Below are 18,557 nucleotides of genomic sequence, written 5' to 3'. Positions count from 1 at the left end.
GGTGCCACAGAGTACCTGCAAACATTTTTCACTGGGTGAGTCCTAGGAAGAAAAATGGCACAAATAATATTTTTATCATAATATAATTACTGATTTGGCATTTGTGATGACTGCATGCCATTAAAAACCTTCACTGGACATTTTTAAACAGAAGTTGGATGGCCATCAGGGATTATTTAACTGACTTCTGCATTGCAGGGAGATAGAATAGATAACCCTTTGAGTATCTTTCAACTCTACAATTCTATAATTTTCTTGTTTGTAACCCTCTTGCAACAGATCTAGAACTGTGCACAAATGCATATTTTGTACTAGTAGTTTAGGTACTAGATAATGTACTAAAAAAAAAGAGTATAGCTAACTATGTGGTCTGAACAATTGTAAGTAACTCTTCTTTACCTCTCTTTCTTCTTTATGAAAATATGCACCTGCCTGATATTGCTGAACTGCTGGAATTCATCACCTACTATGACTTTTGGCTGTGTCTTGTCTATATCTGGATGGTTGGAATGATGGAAACACATTGTTTACAAAGTAGCTGTAAGTATCTTGATTTTTCAAGCAACTGTTTGCAGCCCATTCGCCTTCATTTATGCCTTTGTTACAAGGGATCCAAATGGATTTCCCCAAGGTAGCTATTCTTTGTAAAGGTACTGCCTTTCTCCAGCACTCAGATAACATATCTGTCTCTTAGGAAACCTTACTTTCCCCCTTTCCTGCCCCTTCAGTATGTCTGTTTCTATGATGCTATGTAGAAGTGCTACTGGGCACCTATTGGCTAATATCAATGACATTACTCGTGAAAAGTGACATTACTTTACCCACACCTATTATTTTTAATAGTCTGTACTTTAAAAAAACACAACTTGAGGCAGGTGGTAGTGTCATCTTAAGTTCTCATTGGGACTAAAATTTTCCAGAAAATATTCCATTTCTGAAAATGTATTTTTCATAAAACTTAATAAATGGGCATGATAACATTAGATAGTTTCAAAGTTGCAGTTATATTGAAGCCTTCTTCATTTGTTCCATCAACAAAAGGAGATAGAATTACAGGGTTTTTCCCCCACCCTCAACCACTGTGCTTCTGCTACCCCTTCACCTCAACATTTATAGAGGGTTTGTACCTGCAGAGAGGAACTTGCGTACAACTGTGGTGGCTGATACATGCATAGTATTCTAGATACCATTATCTAGATACCATTTTGTTTGATATGTGGAAGTTGAGGGCAGAGCCAGCGGGTACAGTCCTGCTCATCCTCCCCACGTTATGTGGACAGATCAAGATAAATATAAAGAAATGTCATATTCAATTATATCTAATAATAATCACTTCAGGTGTAGTAAGCTTAATACCTTAATAGTTTTTAGTGCACTTTATTTTTTCCTAATTGAACCTTTCAGTTCAAATATATTTTGGCTGTTGGAAACTTTTGTAAAATCAACACAACATATTTCTTTGGTTTTCATTTGCTAATGTAAGTCGAGTTAGCATCTCATTATATTTAGGACATTGGAATTACCTTATGTACTTGGTTATCTGTAAGAGCTTCTTACTTGCTGTGAGTGGACTGGCAGTGAGGCTAAAACCCTATTACTGCTGTTCATTCCATCACATACTCCTGTGCTTCTTTTTAAAGTTTTCCTCTGGTCTTTGAAAGTTGTACAGTCCTCAAAAAATAGAGAGAGACAAAAACCCCTCTTCCTCCCCTTTCAAGAAAGAGAGCAGGATAGTTCCTTTTCAGCAATTTTAAACCTGCTTTCCATTAAATGGGGATGAAAAGTTGTATTGCTGCTGCCAGCATGAGAATAAGTGACGAGGTATAGTTCTGTATTGTGTGAAAAAGCTCATGCAATTGACAACTCCTGCTTTATGTATTAAAAAATAATCTTGAGCTGGCATTGTAAAGGCTTTCTGGAGAACAAAATGCTTTAAGGAAATGTTAGCAAACAGAGCTTTGTTAACTTCTGAATTTTATTTCTTCAGTCTAAAAGAACAGTTAAATGGATAGTAGGAAGCCATAACTATGCTGTTCCACCCACTGTTTTTAAACCACACAGCTGAGACTCTCCTAGTTCTTCCTAAAATGAGAGCTGGCTCACAGCAAGCAGTTGTAGCCAATCACCTGGTCCTGGGCAACTGCTAGGCTTTTCTGAAGCATTTGCCAGAGCCAGTCAAATGACGGAGCCACAAATTTTTTACAGATGGCTGAAGTTCTCTGCCTATTGCAGATGATAGAATGAGCGGTATCTGAAAATATGCATTCCCAGCAGGGAATTACCTTCCAAGTCATTGCTGTTTGCTTCTGGGGTCAGTCAGTATGTTCATGCCATTAACAGAAGTGTCATGAGTCCTGAATGCCCTTGCATTGTGTATTCAGATTTTCAAAAATTATGTGATTGACTAAAAATATTTACAAGGAGTAGGGAGGGGGGTGTATACAAGTTGAGGTGCTGGAAAGGCACTATCTTTTTGTAACTAATGTGTAGAATAAGCACTACTACAGTTGTCCATAATCAGTGTGAAATTATAATTGTCCTAGACGATAATATGATTTTATATATTTTTATCTTAGCAACAGAAGAACCTTGAAGGATATGTGGGGTTTGCAAATCTCCCCAATCAAGTTTATAGAAAGTCGGTGAAGAGAGGCTTTGAATTCACGCTCATGGTTGTCGGTAAGTTGTACTTTAGCACGTGTCAAATGGTGACTGCCTTCTTTATTAAAAAATAATAGATAATAAATTGATTTACATATTAACAAATTGCCTGTGTAATAGTTTAAATTCCACTTTGGACGTTCATTGCTTTGAGCATGCAAAGAAAGAAAGTTTAAATGTGGTTACAGTGTGTATTGCAAGGTTTGAAAATGCTTGCCCTGCTCTTAGCAAGTGGCATGAGGCATTCAGGTTGTGATGATTTCAAGGTTTAGATTTTTGCGGAAGGGAGAAGTTGAGTTGAAAAGCTTTGAGTAGACATTTACTCGAATCTTTATAATGTTTGTTTGTTTGTTTATTGCCTGCTCTTAACCCTAAGGTCTCATGAAAACATAATATTAAAAAGAGCTTGCAACAACTTGCCATCATAAAATTAAGATGGGTTCTGTAAATTTACACCTCAAATGTCAAAGGCCTGGGTAAAGAGGTACATCTTTAGCATTCTGTGGAAGCTGTACAATGAAGGTGCCAGGTGCTCTGTGGTGAGGGAGTTCCGCAGCTTTGTGGCTACCACTAAGAATGCCCTCTCCCAGGCCACTGCCGAGCCTCTGAGGGTGGAGAAACTACCAAGAAGAAGTCCCCTGCTGATTCCAGTTTTCAAGAGGGTCTGAAGGGAAGGAGGTGGTCTTTCTGATATTTGGAGCCTGAGTTGTTTAGGGGTTTAAACACCAACATGAACACTTCAATTGGGCCTGAAAATGATGTGGCAAGCAGTGCAGTTGTTTTAAACCAGGGGTTCTATGAGATATTAGTGGGATCCTGGGAAATAATCTGGCTTCCAAGTTGTCTTCAAGGGCATCCCAACATAGAGCACATTGCAGTGATCCAATCTGGAAGCTATCAGAGCATGCAAAGGAAGGGAAAACTTTGTTTCATTCTGGTTTGGTTCATGTGTCACACTAAGCCAAACCAGTTTGTGGCAAATCTAGAGAGAGCTTAAACCGCAAGGCTGGGTTTGGATAAAGGTTGGCTTAGCTCAGCATGGGGTGGCAGCAGAAAGAACAAAGAAGGAACCAAGTGGTTGCAAACTCCTCTCTGGGAACCCACATGCTTGTATAGCACCACTAAGCTGCGAGAGCTCCAAATGCCCTGCCCATGTATTGGCAACTACACTATTGTAACGTGATTGAGAGGCGGGCAGCCCCGCCTACCTCTCAAATTGCTTATGTGGGGTTTCCACATACCTGACAACTAGCTTCAAAGCCCTTTGCTGTTTGCAGAGGTATTTAAGGCAGCCCCCACACCCTTAGAGTCTCTGGAGGCTGAAACAGGAGCATGGGGGTTATATTAAAGCCTTTTGCAAAAGCACTCTTTAAAGCAGATCTGCACTTCTCTTTTAAGCAGAGTGGGTGCTTGAGACGAGGCGTTACTCACTCACTCATTTAAAGGAGAAGCGCAGGGCTGCTTCTAATTTCACTTTTGATGAGTGGGGATTAAATCCTGTTGCCTTGGCTGCACAGTCCTGTTCTTGATGGGCAGCTGAATGTGGTTTGGGGGAAACGGCATTGTAGGCTGAAGTGGACCCACAGGCGATTTGCAGACCACAGGTTCCCCACCCATATACTAGGCCATAATTTGGCTTAGCAGGACATGTGAACCAGGCCAATAATGGCTCTGTATTCACTTCAAGTATATTTCAAGTATACAATATTACAATTTATATGGGTGGTGTAGGCTGTCACTTACTACCTGACAGCAGGCATTCAATGCTGTAGAGGGTATTAAAACCTAAAAATGACATGGCTGAATGTTGTTTCATGAACAGACATCATAGAGGACTTGCTCAAGTGCTTTTCATCAGGGCACTGAAATGGACAATTCCGTTTTTCCAAAGTGGTGAATAAATGGCAAAATTGCAACTTTTCATTGCATATAATCTTGCTATGAATTTCAATTACAAGAGTTTGGTGTTAAAACTACTTTAAATCCACTTTTCTTCTGTTTGTGAATAAGTTCTCTGATCTGACTGGCTGTTGTCCATGCATAAAAGATGCATGAAATGTTGATTGTAGGTTTGCCAAGAATTTCTTCATCTGTGCCAGTTGTCCTGCACTCATTATTGGTTGCCTAGATGGCTGCATTTACTTTCTGTAAAAATTGTTAATTTATATTCATTCAGAAGCTGGAGTAGTTTTACTTGGATCACTTTCTTCAGGCTTTTCTGGTTAGGGGTGTGAACTTCCTGCATTTCAATTTCTCAAACTAGAGCAGAGAAAGGATTGTGATGGAGGCAAAGGTCAGCTAAAATGTCTGTGTGCAAAAGAACTGTAGTGGAGCCAAATAACTTGTTCAGATGTTTTATCTAGAAAAGCTGCATATTATCACTCTCTGTAGTTGTCGAACTGCATTCTTCAGTTTGTTAATAAATGTACTTCCAGTTATTTGAAATACATAACATTGGTGGCTTTTTAACATTGATTTTAAACATTAAAGCTGGTCAGTTCCATACATTGTTTGGCGCCTTAACTAAATTATTTCTTTAGCATCACTTTTTTATTTAGCAGTTTAGGCTCTCTTATGCACATAGTACGTGTGTGGCATAAGCTTATCTAATAGTGTACATTTTTAAAAGTTTAATGCTGTGGTTCTCAGTTTTGGGATGGGCACTTCTTGCCAGTGTTTCAGATATTCCAAGGAAGGATTGGATCCTGATTCAAATGGATTATATTCTTCTTGTTTCCTGCCCTCGCTTTCTCAAACACTTGGCTGAATTGGAACACCCATTACTGGAAACACTGGATTTGTAGGGATAACTGTTCTTACTACCCATCATCCCAGTATATCTTAGGAAATGCTGTTGCTTTGTTCTGATGGGGTTGGGTTTTTTTAGCTGACCTAGAAGAATGCACTGGAAGTCACTGAGAAAAGAATGGAACTGGTGTCGGTAGATGAATGATGGTGTTTCTTGGGAGCTGTCTGATGAGAAGATGTAGGCATAATATATTAGTAAATCATTTGCTGCCTCAACTTATGCAAAGTGCCATGCAGAGACACATTCCCCATGTAATGCATGACTTGCTGAGTCTGGGATCTCTCTGCCTTTTGGTTACTCACCCCACAATGATGTGTGAAATTGCCTCCCCCCTCCCCCCAAAACCCCCCTGCTCTTGTTTAAACTCTGTGGTCAGAAGTTTTCAGTGTGATATATGGGTCTGTCTTGTCTACTTTGAATTGATTTAAGCTGATATTGTCACTCAAACTGGAGGAATGGAGACTTGCAAATGAATGCAAGCAGAACTAGTTCCCAACCTGGCTATTGAAAACCATTGGGGAATATAGGCAACTCCCCACTCACACACGAATGTGCACATGTGCCATTTTTGGCTCTGAAAGTGTAGAGGAACCCCCAGAATGGGGTGGAACAGGGGAATCCCCACTCCCATGCATCCTGGTGACATTCACAGTGGTTGGGAACGGAACCCCAGCATAAGTGGCTATTCACCTGTAATTAGATTTTTAAAATAGTGTTTTCTTTAGAGATGTCAGGATGTTAAAATTGCCTCAGACAGATGATTATTGTGCCTCTGCCTTAAAAGAAAAATCACACTATTTCATACTATTGTTCATATAGAAATGAAACTTGGCCAAGGGATAGTTATTTGTGGGAATGTCCTTGAGTGCTTCCTACTTATTCTTGGACAGTTTCTTAGATGATGATAATTTAGTGAGCTTCCACTCTTCACATGTTCCTGTGATTCTCTTGTTTGTGGAGGTCTGCAGGATTATGCCCTGTTCTGCTCCTTCCTACCCCATCCCTTCTTCAAGGGTTTGCTGCAAGGAAGAATGGTGCAGGTTTTCCAGTGGAGTAGCTGGAGTTATACATGATGGAAGGACAAATCTGTGGGACAGTTGTAAAGGAACATTAAAGTCATTAATACAACTTGAGATTCATGGGGGAATGACAATTTTCTGAAGTAAACCTATTTCAGCTAAGTTAATGGTTTCCTTGTGGTGTGCAAGTGTTCCCTCATTTTAAAATTGTGAGATAGTTATGTTGCATTGTTGTAACTGGTAGCCAATTGAATTGCTATTCTTGTTTTAAGAAACAAACAAAACATTCATCACTTTACCAAATGCAATGGAGAGAAATTAGATGCTTAGTTATTTCATTAAAATATATACACCACTTGATTGTAAAACAACAACCCCTCAAAGCGGTTTACAAAAAGATAAAACAATAAAACTGAGAAACATTCACAGTCCTACTTTAAAACATACAAAAGTTAAAATACAAAAACAAATTAAAATTGCCTCAACTTTCTAAGCATGTGGGTAGGTTTGTCTAAACAAGAATGTTTTTAGCAGGTACCGGAGAGTACAGTGAAGGTGCTTGCTTGATCTCAAGAGGCAGGGAGTTCCAAGGTGCAGGTGTTGCCACAATTTCACAATTTAATTCTTACAAATGTGGAAACAGTTGAGTGGGCATGTGTAGGTAAACCGGTCCCAAGTTATTAAGGGTTTCATTTGCTAATACTAACAATTTGAATGTGGCAACTAGTCCTGATCTCTGAACAAAGGTGTTATACACTGACGAGGCCTTGCTTCTGTCCTCACGTGCTAGTACTGTTAACCAGTTGTATTTTATATAAAGCGTATGCAGCAAATGTGATAAACGGTTCAGTACTATAACTTGTGCAAAATTTCGGATTTTGTGACTGCAAACGGTCCAGTCATGCAGTAGACACCCAAAAGCAGAGCTGAAATCTAGCTTGATAGAACTCACTCAAAAACAGGGAGCAACCATTTTAGGCGTGTCCAATTGACATGTGGATCCTTTTGGACCCGGAATAAGGCAGAATGTGGGACAGAATGTGCTTATACATGCTCTACCGATGTGTGGGGGGCCGGGAATGGCACCACTGTGTGAAATGTTCACTGCCTGTACTATCTCAAATACAGCTGCACTCTTTCAGCTATATATTGTAAGTCTAACTTCATACGATTTGCTTTCTAGTAAGTTTCAATCCAAATTCTAATTAATTCATAAGATGTTCTTTTAAAAAGGTGGCTAATCTAATACAAGTGTACATTTTTTCTCTAACAGGCAGTGGGAAATTATATAGTGTCCACAAAAGCATAGGTTTGTTCAAAGAGTAATTCTGTAATTGCAGTGCAAGTCATCTTGCTCCATAATTAAAGAAATTTACCAATCTAAAAACAAACTATGTTAACCAGTGTATATATAACACTTAAAACCTACTTCAAATTTTTATATAGCAACAACTGTGTTTACATTGGCCAACAAATTACAAGTGTGAACTGCTTTTGAGGATTTGCACTTGTAGCTTTAAAATGTATTTTTTTAGGTGCAAACACACTCTTAAGGCATGGTTGCTATTCTACATGAGTTGTAGAAGATCAAATCAACCTGTCTAACCAGTTTAGTGGAACAGTTCCAGTGAGCAGCAGCAGAAGAGACTTCTGAAAAAATCGCAGCTTTCCCCATGTGGAAAAAGTTCTGGGAATAGCCTGGATCATACCTGAAATTAGTATACTGTTGATAGGTTGCTTGAAGGGACAGGGAATGGGTATCTTCACAGCTGGAGAAGTGTTTCAGGCTTTGCTTCACTTGAGACTGACACTGATCTTTTGGCTTCTTATATACAATCATATCCCAAGCATCCAGTAGGCAAGTAAACATGAATTTAATTTAAGGGACAGTAGCTGGCCTTACTGTTGCTAGTTTAAGGTATGCTGCCCAGAATATTAGTAAACTTTTTATATGAGGCTTGCATTGGTTATCTTGAAACTTTACTTTCTCAAACAAGGCTTTCTGCTGACTCAGCAGATTTAGGCAGCTCGCAGTACGTAGGAAAGCCTAAAAGATGTTTGTAGAATTGCTACATAAATAGTGCTGACTGGTGCATATCTAATTCCAAAAAGGACATTGTTTTTGTTTTTATTCCCTTACTATAGCCTAGCAAGGGATGCGGGTGGCACTGTGGGTTAAACCACAGATCCTAGGGCTTGCCGATCAGAGGGTTGGCAGTTTGAATCCCCGTGATGGGGTGAGCTCCCGTTGTTTGGTCCCACCTTCTGCCCACCTAGCAGTTCGAAAGCACGTCAAGTGCAAGTAGATAAATAAGTACCGCTCCGGTGGGAAGGTAAACGAGGTTTCCATGCGCTGCTCTGGTTCGCCAGAAGCAGCTTAGTCATGCTGGCCACGTGACCCGGTTTGCGGACAAACGCCGGCTCCCTCGGCCTATAGAGCGAGATGAGCATTGCAACCCCAGAGTCGTCCGCGACTGGACCTAACAGTCATGGGTACCTTTAACTTTATAGCCTAGCAAACTGTGCATGGTAGGGAACCTGGTTGCCAAAGCAGTTGAGGCTCCATGGGCCTGTGACTTTAACCTCTCTCCAATGATCCATCTGAGGCTTTAAGTTTTATACCTGAAAACAAATCTCTAGATTTGGGCCACTACCTCTGTGATGAAAGCCACAAAAGGATGACTTGTACAGAAATTGGCCAGTCCAAATGTCAAGTTAGTGGTTTCTTCAGGTCAGTGCAGATTGCTCTTTGCCCCGACTTCTAATGACTTAGAAGAATCTAGGGAAGGAAGCCTACACCTCTCAACAAGATGCATTGTTTCTTTCTGACTTGGTTTTATTTACTTAATATGCTAACACCTGGCAATACACCTCCATCTCAATTAGCAAGACCCCCTTCTTTGCTAGGAGTGCTGAATGCAAAGGACTACCTCATTCCAGTAGCCCAGTAAGCAGGCTTGGAGTTTGCACACACACTCACTTTATATTAGAAATGCAACATATTTTAGAGAAGAGATATATTGTTCCTAACCTTGAGGCTTTGTTGTTGTTCTTACTGGCACACAAAATACTGGTTCTGCTATGCTCATACTGTGTATTTAAATCAGGAGCCACCTGATTTTTGAGCCCACAGACACATTTATAAACTGGAAAAATATTGTGGGCAGCAAATGTGTTCTCCCTTCCCCATCTGTAACCTCCCTGTAATCACCCCTCAACATCAAAATCAGGCTTGAAAAATGCCATCTATTGATTATAGCTTGGTAACTTTTATTGATTATAGGCTGGCAACTTTTATTGACTTATTTACAAGGCGAGTCATCCTTTTCCTGTTGATTGGAATTTTAAGACTAGGGGGATCTGGAATTTGATGTTCAGATGACGTCTGGAACTCATGGATCTTGTTAAAGATAAAATTCAAAAATCTCCCTTCCCTTGCTTCAAAAGATGAGAAAGAAGCAAGAGTACATCAGTTATCCACAAAGGCCTGCGCCATAGATGACATAGCAACTGCCCTAGCTTGAGAGGCTGAGGTAGTTCATAAAATTTACTATTGTAAACATGCAGGAAGCTGGGCAAATTGCTTGGGGGGTGGGAGGGACCAATTATCACTGCTAATCAGAGCCAGTAGGGATTCTACATTATAAACAATGGGAAAGTGAGCAGGAAAGTCTGTTACCACATCATTATCAGTATCATCTGGAATTGGATATTGCAACTGGCTAACAGGAAATAAACATGGGCTGCAAAACTAGAGGACCTCTGTTTATATAGAAACAATAAGGCTGCAGTCCCAATCCCACTTATCTGGGAGTAAGCCCCATTGAATTCAATAGGACTTTTGAGCATATATGGTTAGGGTTGCACTGTAATGTATGAGCTAGCTGTAATAAACCCTTTTTAGTACAGAAATGTCTCTTATGTTTGGAAAGGTTGTTATAGGCTTATTGGTTGTTTTGTTTTTAAATGATAACACAGTGTTTCCCTCTCAGCTACATCAAGCTGAATGTTGCCTTCAACTGTTTTCCACTGCATTCAAATTTATTTTCTGTGAGCTGTTTATAGTCCAGTCAGTAAGCATTTATGTGATCCTTCTAACTACATGATCATTCTAATCACATTAATTTTAGCTTTTTTTCTTAAATAGGTGAATCTGGATTGGGGAAATCAACACTAATCAACTCGTTATTCCTGACAGACCTGTATTCTCCGGAGTATCCAGGACCTTCACATAGAATTAAAAAGACTGTGCAGGTTTGCATGGGAAAAACGTATTTCTATTCTAATACAGTGGTACCTCCGTTTTTGAACATAATCTGTTCTGGAAGACAGTTTGAGTTCTGAAATGTTCGAAAACTCAGCTAGGCCTCAGCATCTTGCACTCAGCGGAAGCTGCGTGGCATGTTCGACTTCCAAAGCATGTTTGAAAATTGAAGCATTTTTACTTCCAGGTTTACGACGTTCGAAAACCGAAATGTTCGTCAACGAAGATGTTCAAAAACTGAGGTACCACTGTATATGTTGGTCTGCAAATGGAGGCTACTAGTAGCATGTTGATCTCTCGCATATAAATGAAAATGTATATGCATATATATTACTGCAATTACATCTTAGCTGTGAAGTAATTGTTCAACATATCTGAAGAGTACCTTCTGCTAACATTAATCAATCATTTGTGATTACTGATGGCTTAGACTGCAATCCTAATGCTGCTTACCTTTGAGTAACACCCATTGAATTCAGTAGGACTGTCTTCTGAATAGATGTTGCCAGAATTGTGTTGTTAGCTGATAAGAAATTGAGGTTTTAAAATGTCTTCAATTTTCATTTCTTTAATGTAATCTGAATACCACATAAGTGGTTTACGATTAATATAAAATTTACACTAAAATTGGCAATAAAAATGACAGTTGGGGGGTTCACAGTTTGGGGGACATCACACAGAAGACAATTGTCTCCTGCAGATTGTAATATCTTTATTGGCTCAAGGGAAGGAGGTACTTCTGCAGATATTTGGAAAATTCTGTTTACTTTTGAACACTTGACAGTTATTCTATTAACTGTACCTTCTGTTTAGTCTTTCCTCATTTGCATTACCCTTGATGCTGCTATGAAATATTTTATAATATTTTATAATAAGGAAATGGGGATGGGGAGAATGTGGGATGCAACATATTGTTATGTGTATTTGAAAAAGCTGGTAAGTCTAAACATTAGAAAGGCTGTATGTTGATCATGCTTGCTTTTGAAAGAAAACAAGTCCCGATTCTTTCTGTTGCTGCTTCATTAATTCATTTAAGAAGAGAAACATTTTGAAGTACATTTGAAACTGTATGAAGTATTTTTTTAAGCTGATGCAACTTACATAAAAAATAAGCCTTTCTTCTTCTGTGTAAATTGTTTTTTGCTTTCCTCTGGGTTTTAAGACTATTCAAATTCCTGGATGTGTTTAGAACTGACTTCATAGCAGGGAACTGAACATGAACCTAATCATATCCTGTGAAAAAGACATTTGAAACTTATTTTTGAAAGGGGGGGGTCACCAGAGAACGTGTCATCCTTTAGGAAATGGGTGATCAAGCAAGAGAGCTTTAATATTCCACAGTCTGGCATAATATTGTTAACATGAACTTGATCTATGTGACCTGCTTAAGTGCGGTGCATGGGAAAACAGCCATTTGGAATGGAATTGCTAAGGAAAGTTTTACATTCCAGGATTGGAGCTAATTTATTTTCCCTGAACCCTTTGAGAATACTTCTAAAACTAGATAGGATTCATTCGAGCTCTTAAAAGAGATTGACACTAGTTTACAGCTGTTTTCTGGATTCTTTCCAGTTGAGGCTGTTTCCTGAGAATTTGACCATGTATGGATACACACATTCCTTAAAATTAGTAAAGAAAAAAAATAAACTTACTATGAGGAATGAAATGGTGATGAACTCCAGTTTGAACATTAAATTGGATATTGTGTTTAGGATAATGACTAATATTTCAGAAGCAAAATAAAAAAATTTTCTTCCAGTAGCACCTTAAAGACCAACTAAGTTAGTTCTTGGTATGAGCTTTCGTGTGCATGCACACTTCTTCAGATACCTTAGTTGGTCTTTAAGGTGCTACTGGAAGAAAATTTTTTTATTTTGACTATGGCAGACCAACACGGCTACCTATCTACTACATTTCAGAAGCAGAATTTCTAATTTTGAAATCATCTAATTGATCTTATAGAAGTGAATAGAGAAATCTCTGTAAATTCTGTAGGAGGGGAGTTGGGCTTCGCCTATTGACAAGCTTTCCTTCAGGGCTAAAACAGGGTGGGGAGCTTCTTGAGACAGCTCTTGCTTTCCAGCTCATGGGCAGAAAACTTCACACTCTCCAGTCACTTGAGGGGAGATATGGTGAAGTCTTAAAACCATTATTCTCTCCCCCCCCACACTGGCTTTACTCTTTTGTTAGTTCTTTAAAGAGAAGATTTGAAAGGGCTTGGTCAATTTGTTTGGGTGCCTTCCCAATGAATCAGTTTTATCCTTCATATTGTAATTTTTAAAATAAGAAAATGTGTACTTCCTGTGCTTTATCTTAGTGTTTCACCACCTTTCTCCAGTCATAGCTGTGTTCTGTTATCTGCGCCTTAGTGGCTTCTTCTTTTGGGTGTGTGTGTATTGTGTAATTCTTGTGTGAGTGCACCAAGCATTACACACACGCACAGAGCCAGTGCAGCAACACACATTACGCAGCACATAGAACGAGGCATCTTCATAGCAGCTGTGGTGGCAGCAGAGGTGCTGACAGTAGCAGAGGCATGAGTGGTCGGACTGGTTCACGCATGGTCAGGCTAATCTGTTCTGCTCATGGTGGTGGGAGGAGGAAGCATGTTCCAGCTGTTGGGGAGCTATTTGAAGAGACAATAGGCACTGTCAGGGGTCTTTCCTTTTGGGAGAAGAGGGGAGCAGGGAGCTCAGATTGTTGACATCCCTAAGAGAGGATGTATCTGATACCCTCAGTGTGAAGAGCAGGAAGTTCTCTTAGGCTACTGTCCCCTAAGTAGCCGAGCACTGCAGCCTGTTAGTAGTAGTAGCAGCAGGCACACCCTCTACCACTGTCATTAGACACCAGTTCTGGTGCCTCCACTCCTCCTCTGGTTACCCCCAGAATGCTGGGATCTGTCTGTCTCTGCCATGAGCAAGACTGATTGGTGCTTCTTTTCTTAAGTACAGGAGCAGGCTGCTGGCAATGTAACTTGCTGCATCTTTACTGACTCCTAAGCAAAGAACCCAACTTACAGTAAAAACATTAGTGCTGCATTTGGGCAACTTGAGGACCTATTTTTAAATTAAAAATGTTAAAAATGAACATTTGCACCTGTATAAATGTAATACACCCAGGAAAGCAAGCATTTCCCCCCCCCCCCTTTCATTGCACTCTTTATATTTTACAGCAAAACACAACTAAACCAGTTAGGCAATCTTGATAAACACCAGCAACAAAGATGCTCTGAAGATGTGCAATTTCACATTCCTTCCTTGGGCCAGTCACCTGAAACCATCTCACAGGTCCATTGTGAAGATATGCAGCCATTTTATATCACCTTCCATAAGGGGACTTTGAGCTCAGAATCGAGGCCCCCTGCTGGCTGTGGGCCCCGAACATTTCTACGCTCAGTCCATTCCTCTCGGCAGCCATGATTGGTCCATATGGTTTCAAGCATACCTTCACAAAACATATCTTCCTCCCTTTTTAAAATAAAAACTGGGAATCTCAGGAAAGTGGATCTGAGGCAGTTCCATAAACTGAATTTGCTCTCCCTCCCTCCTCCTGTATTTTTCAACTCAGCAGGAGCTCCATAAAAATGCTTTCCAGTTAACAGAAATAAAAACAAACTCAGAGCTTTAATATTTATTTAGAATAAGTTAATAGGAATGTAGTGTACTTGGAAGGTGGTGCTCATTCATCAGTTTTTTACTTAAGTACCATTTTCATGTGTTTAAAATATGATTTTTTCATATATCTAATTTTTAATTCTTTTTTAATTTTCAGGTTGAACAGTCTAAAGTTCTAATTAAAGAAGGTGGCGTTCAGCTGCTACTAACAATAGTTGACACGCCTGGATTTGGTGATGCTGTGGATAATAGCAATTGGTAAGCATGTTCTGATATTAAGAGTGGTGGCTACTAATTTAGAACACCAATAATTTCATTACAAGTGGTTAGGAACACGCCCTTGGTTACTTTAACTATTCTTCTTTAAATACTATCATAAACAGTAAACTCTCACTCTGCTGCCATATGTTGTGCATCAGGACTAGTAACTGCAGATAGCTAACTTTAATTATTTTTTATGAATTACCCCACAGCCTTGTCAATAACCTGAAGGCAGATGTGCTCATTTGCACCACTGGCTTCTAGTTGCAGCCACCTCTTCTCCTACCTGGCTCTCTTGCCACAGCTGGTTGCTTTTCTTCTATTGCAGCAGCTGGCCCTATATTTGTAGCCAGAGAAATACTGTGCAAGCTCTCCCTCCTGACTTTTAAAGGGCCACTCTTTAAAGCAAGGTGGGAGCCTGTGCCCAAAAGTGTTGTACTCCCAACTCCCCTCAAGCCCAATTAGAATGGCTAATGGTTGGGAATGTTGAGACTTGCAGTCTAACAACACCTGTAGGACCGTAGGTTTCCCCCAGCCCTACCTTAAAGCCTGAGTCTGGTGGAAATGAGAGAAAATGGTCTTCTGCTGTAAGAACCGTTCTGCATTCTAGCAGTAGCAACTGTAAGAAGGAGAGAGGAAAGACAACACATGAGATGGTGGCAGAAGGAAAAAAAACATAAAATATAGAGGGCGCAGGGAGTACACCTCTCCTTAGGCACTTAGGCTGCAGTTCTAATTCTACTTGGGAGTAAGCCTCATTAATTTCAGTAGGACTTCTACTCTACATGTGGTTGGAGTCGTGAAGTTAGTCATTTACATTGGAGTAAACTGTAGCAAGTTGCTACAGTTGATTCGCAACTTAAGCATATTTAACTTGTGTGCATTTTGCTTTACACACATGGCCATTTAAAAAAAAAGGTAAGAAATGGGTCAGGTGCCCAAGGAAAAGAACTTTGGCAATCCTAAGCACCATTGCACTCACCTTGGGAGAGCGTTCGGAGGTGCAGCGAGAGGGAGTGTTTTGACTAAACGTTATTTTGGCTTTTTGCACTATCCCTGGAATGCTACCCTGCATAACTTGAGAGTTGCCTGTGGTAAACCACCCAACTGGAAAATCATATAGCTGTTATAATAACACTTCCTATTTACTGAAAATAAGTACAAACCAGGTGAATGCAAACACCTTAATGTGAAGTACAGCTGTACCTCAGGTTACATATGCTCCAGGTTACATACGTTTCAGGTTACAGACTCCACTAACCCAGAAATATTACCTTAGGTTAAGAACTTTGCTTCAGGATGAGAACAGAAATCATACAGTGGCAGCAGGAGACCCCATTAGCTAAAGTGGTGCTTTAGGTTAAGAACAGACCTCCAGAACGAATTAAGTTCTTAACCCGAGGTACCACTGTATTAAAATTAAAAGAATCAGTTATATGTTTGTGATCAGTATATCATCAACAGGTTAATTAATATACAGGTTAGTTAGTATTAAGCCAAACAATTTGCTGTGATGCTATTGATGTTACAAGTCAATGATGGTTCTTAAAAATGTAAATTTGCATATTCTAGCTGGCAGCCGGTTATCGACTACATTGACAGCAAGTTTGAAGACTATCTTAATGCAGAATCACGTGTGAACAGACGTCAGATGCCAGACAACAGGGTGCAGTGTTGTTTATACTTCATTGCTCCATCAGGACACGGGTCAGTAGGAAATGTAGCTTGGGATGTGTTTTTCAGTCATTCAGTATCAGCCTCCATGTTAATGATCTGGCTAGATTGCTTGGGAAACTGGATGCATGCCTACCTGCTGTAGGAAATAGAAGGGTCAGGATCATCCTGCATGCAGATAATATGGTTATATTATCTCAGAAAAAGCAGATTGATGTGCTACCTAACATCTGGAACAACTTCACATTCATTTTACCAAATTTAAAGCCATTGAATTTGTTAGGGGTTCTCTCATGTTTAACTTGGCGATTTCTAATATCCCATTCAACAGTCTACATTGTTTTGTTATTTAGGGGTCCTTTTTACAGCGTCACTGGCATGCTATTATCTTTAAAGCAAGATGACTTATCGGAGCCATCCTTATGCCTTCCCGATGATGTTAAACTCCTACACCCATTAGATGGGAGTTGTAGTCCAACAACATCTGGAAGGCGCCAGAATTGCTATAAGGGTTGCATTATTTTTTTCAGCACAGATGTAATGGTTGTTCAAGGGGCCATCCGAATAGCACTAGGTTCAGCTTTCCTTGTCTGTCTTGGTATTGTTAACCCCAAATGCTCAAATCATTGTAGCTTTTAATTTCAACACTTACAGCTTAAAGTAATAGCTTCTGATACAAAATCTAAAATATACTATGATCCTGGATAAAGTTGCTGGCATGGAGCTGACCTAGGTCACTGGTTCTTGAACACATTCCTAAGCCATAGTGCCTGCCAGCCTTTGTTTCTCAGCTCCATGTGGATTCAGCTTCATTCAGTTTCTTTCATCCAGTCCCCATACTAGGTAGAGCCAGATACAGGGACAGTGAGGCTTGTAGCATCAGCCTCAAAAAGGCAAGAGCTGGATGATAGAAGGCAAGTGGCTCACTGAAAGCTACCTTTTTTGAAGCCTATTAATTTTTATTTAATAGATGCTTACTAAAAAAGGTTACTAAATAATGGCTTAATCAACTGCATAATATAAATGTCTAAAATTAATCTGCTTTCTTAACCTTATGCTGATGATGTGGTTAGAGTTAATAAAGAAAATTACTTACTTGTTTTGGCATTTTTATAGACTGTTTTGGTTCATCTTTGAATTATGTTGTATTATTTCTCCAGTTAAATGGAGAGTTCCCTTCTGAATAGTACACACCTCCTTAGAAATTTCCATCAGTCTCAGAATTTGAACAAGCTTTGCTTCCTTTATCCAAATTGACTTGATGGGGACGGTGTCAGTTTTCCTGACCTTACTACTGGGATTGTGATTTGTCTTCAGTCCCATGCTAGTACTTAATCAGTTGGGTGACACAGGAAACATCCAAGTCAGAAATGTAGTATCAGTATTATACAATGCTCTATATTCAAAGCTAGTTTTCAGTGTTAAACTCTGATAAGTTTGCAGGTGTAATGTTTGAAAAAATGCTTGGTTTATTCCTCTGTGACACATATTATTGCAGCTATTAAATAGGAAAATGAAATTCTGATAATTCATTACTTTTGTTGTGTGCATTTGATTATACAAAATTTTGCAGTGTAGGTGTTCAGAAGGGACTTTCTTAGCTGACAGCCATATTTTGTTGAATCACAATACTTTTTTTTTAAAGACTCAAGCCTTTGGATATCGAGTTTATGAAGCGCCTGCATGAAAAAGTGAACATCATTCCACTTATTGCCAAAGCAGACACGCTTACACCTGAAGAATGTCAGCAGTTTAAAAAACAGGTGAATAGAAACTTTTACTCTGAGAAAATGGAACTAATATTAAATAGGGGTGGGTGGGTGTACATACTATGTTTCACAGTGTAATTTAAAAATTTAATCCCCAAAGTGATGTCTAGCATCTCAGCAAGATATGTATTTTGGAAGTGGTAAGCTAATTTTTCCCCCGAAGCAAAAAAACATGAATACAGCTCCTGACAAGGGAAATGTGTTCACTGATCTGAACAATGAAAATGATAGTTCTTTCCATTTTTGTTAAAAGTAAATGTTCTTAATTACCAGGTAGAATACATAAGACATTTTCAATCTAAAACATGTTTGGGTTTTTGCCAGGCTTGTGCAGGGTTTTAGGGATTTGTCAGTATGTTTTTTGTTTTTGTTACACAGTAATACTTAATCACTGCTGTAAAGTTTACATTTAAAAGGTAGTTGTGCACTTGGAATGTAATTGTGGTTTGAAAATGATACATTGCACTTACTTGTGGTTTCTGTATG

General features: G+C 39.4%; 1 protein-coding gene across 2 annotated transcripts in view; it reads left to right on the top strand.

Moving 5' to 3' along the window:
- Nucleotides 1-601: 601 nt before the first annotated feature.
- The window catches only part of SEPTIN7 (septin 7), a 37,350-nt gene continuing 19,394 nt past the window's right edge, over nt 602-18,557 (top strand). For both annotated transcript variants that reach the window (XM_082192875.1, XM_082192874.1), the window contains exons 1-6: nt 602-631; nt 2,577-2,679; nt 10,637-10,743; nt 14,525-14,625; nt 16,201-16,335; nt 17,948-18,065. In XM_082192875.1, coding sequence (XP_082049001.1) covers nt 617-631; nt 2,577-2,679; nt 10,637-10,743; nt 14,525-14,625; nt 16,201-16,335; nt 17,948-18,065 — 579 coding nt within the window. In that variant the 5' untranslated portion in view covers nt 602-616. The remainder of the gene's footprint in view (nt 632-2,576; nt 2,680-10,636; nt 10,744-14,524; nt 14,626-16,200; nt 16,336-17,947; nt 18,066-18,557) is intronic.

Source organism: Podarcis vaucheri, assembly GCF_965113315.1.
Source record: "Podarcis vaucheri genome assembly, chromosome: 12".
Classification (NCBI taxonomy): Eukaryota; Metazoa; Chordata; class Lepidosauria; order Squamata; family Lacertidae; genus Podarcis; species Podarcis vaucheri.
This window is presented reverse-complemented; position numbering and strand designations above follow the sequence as displayed.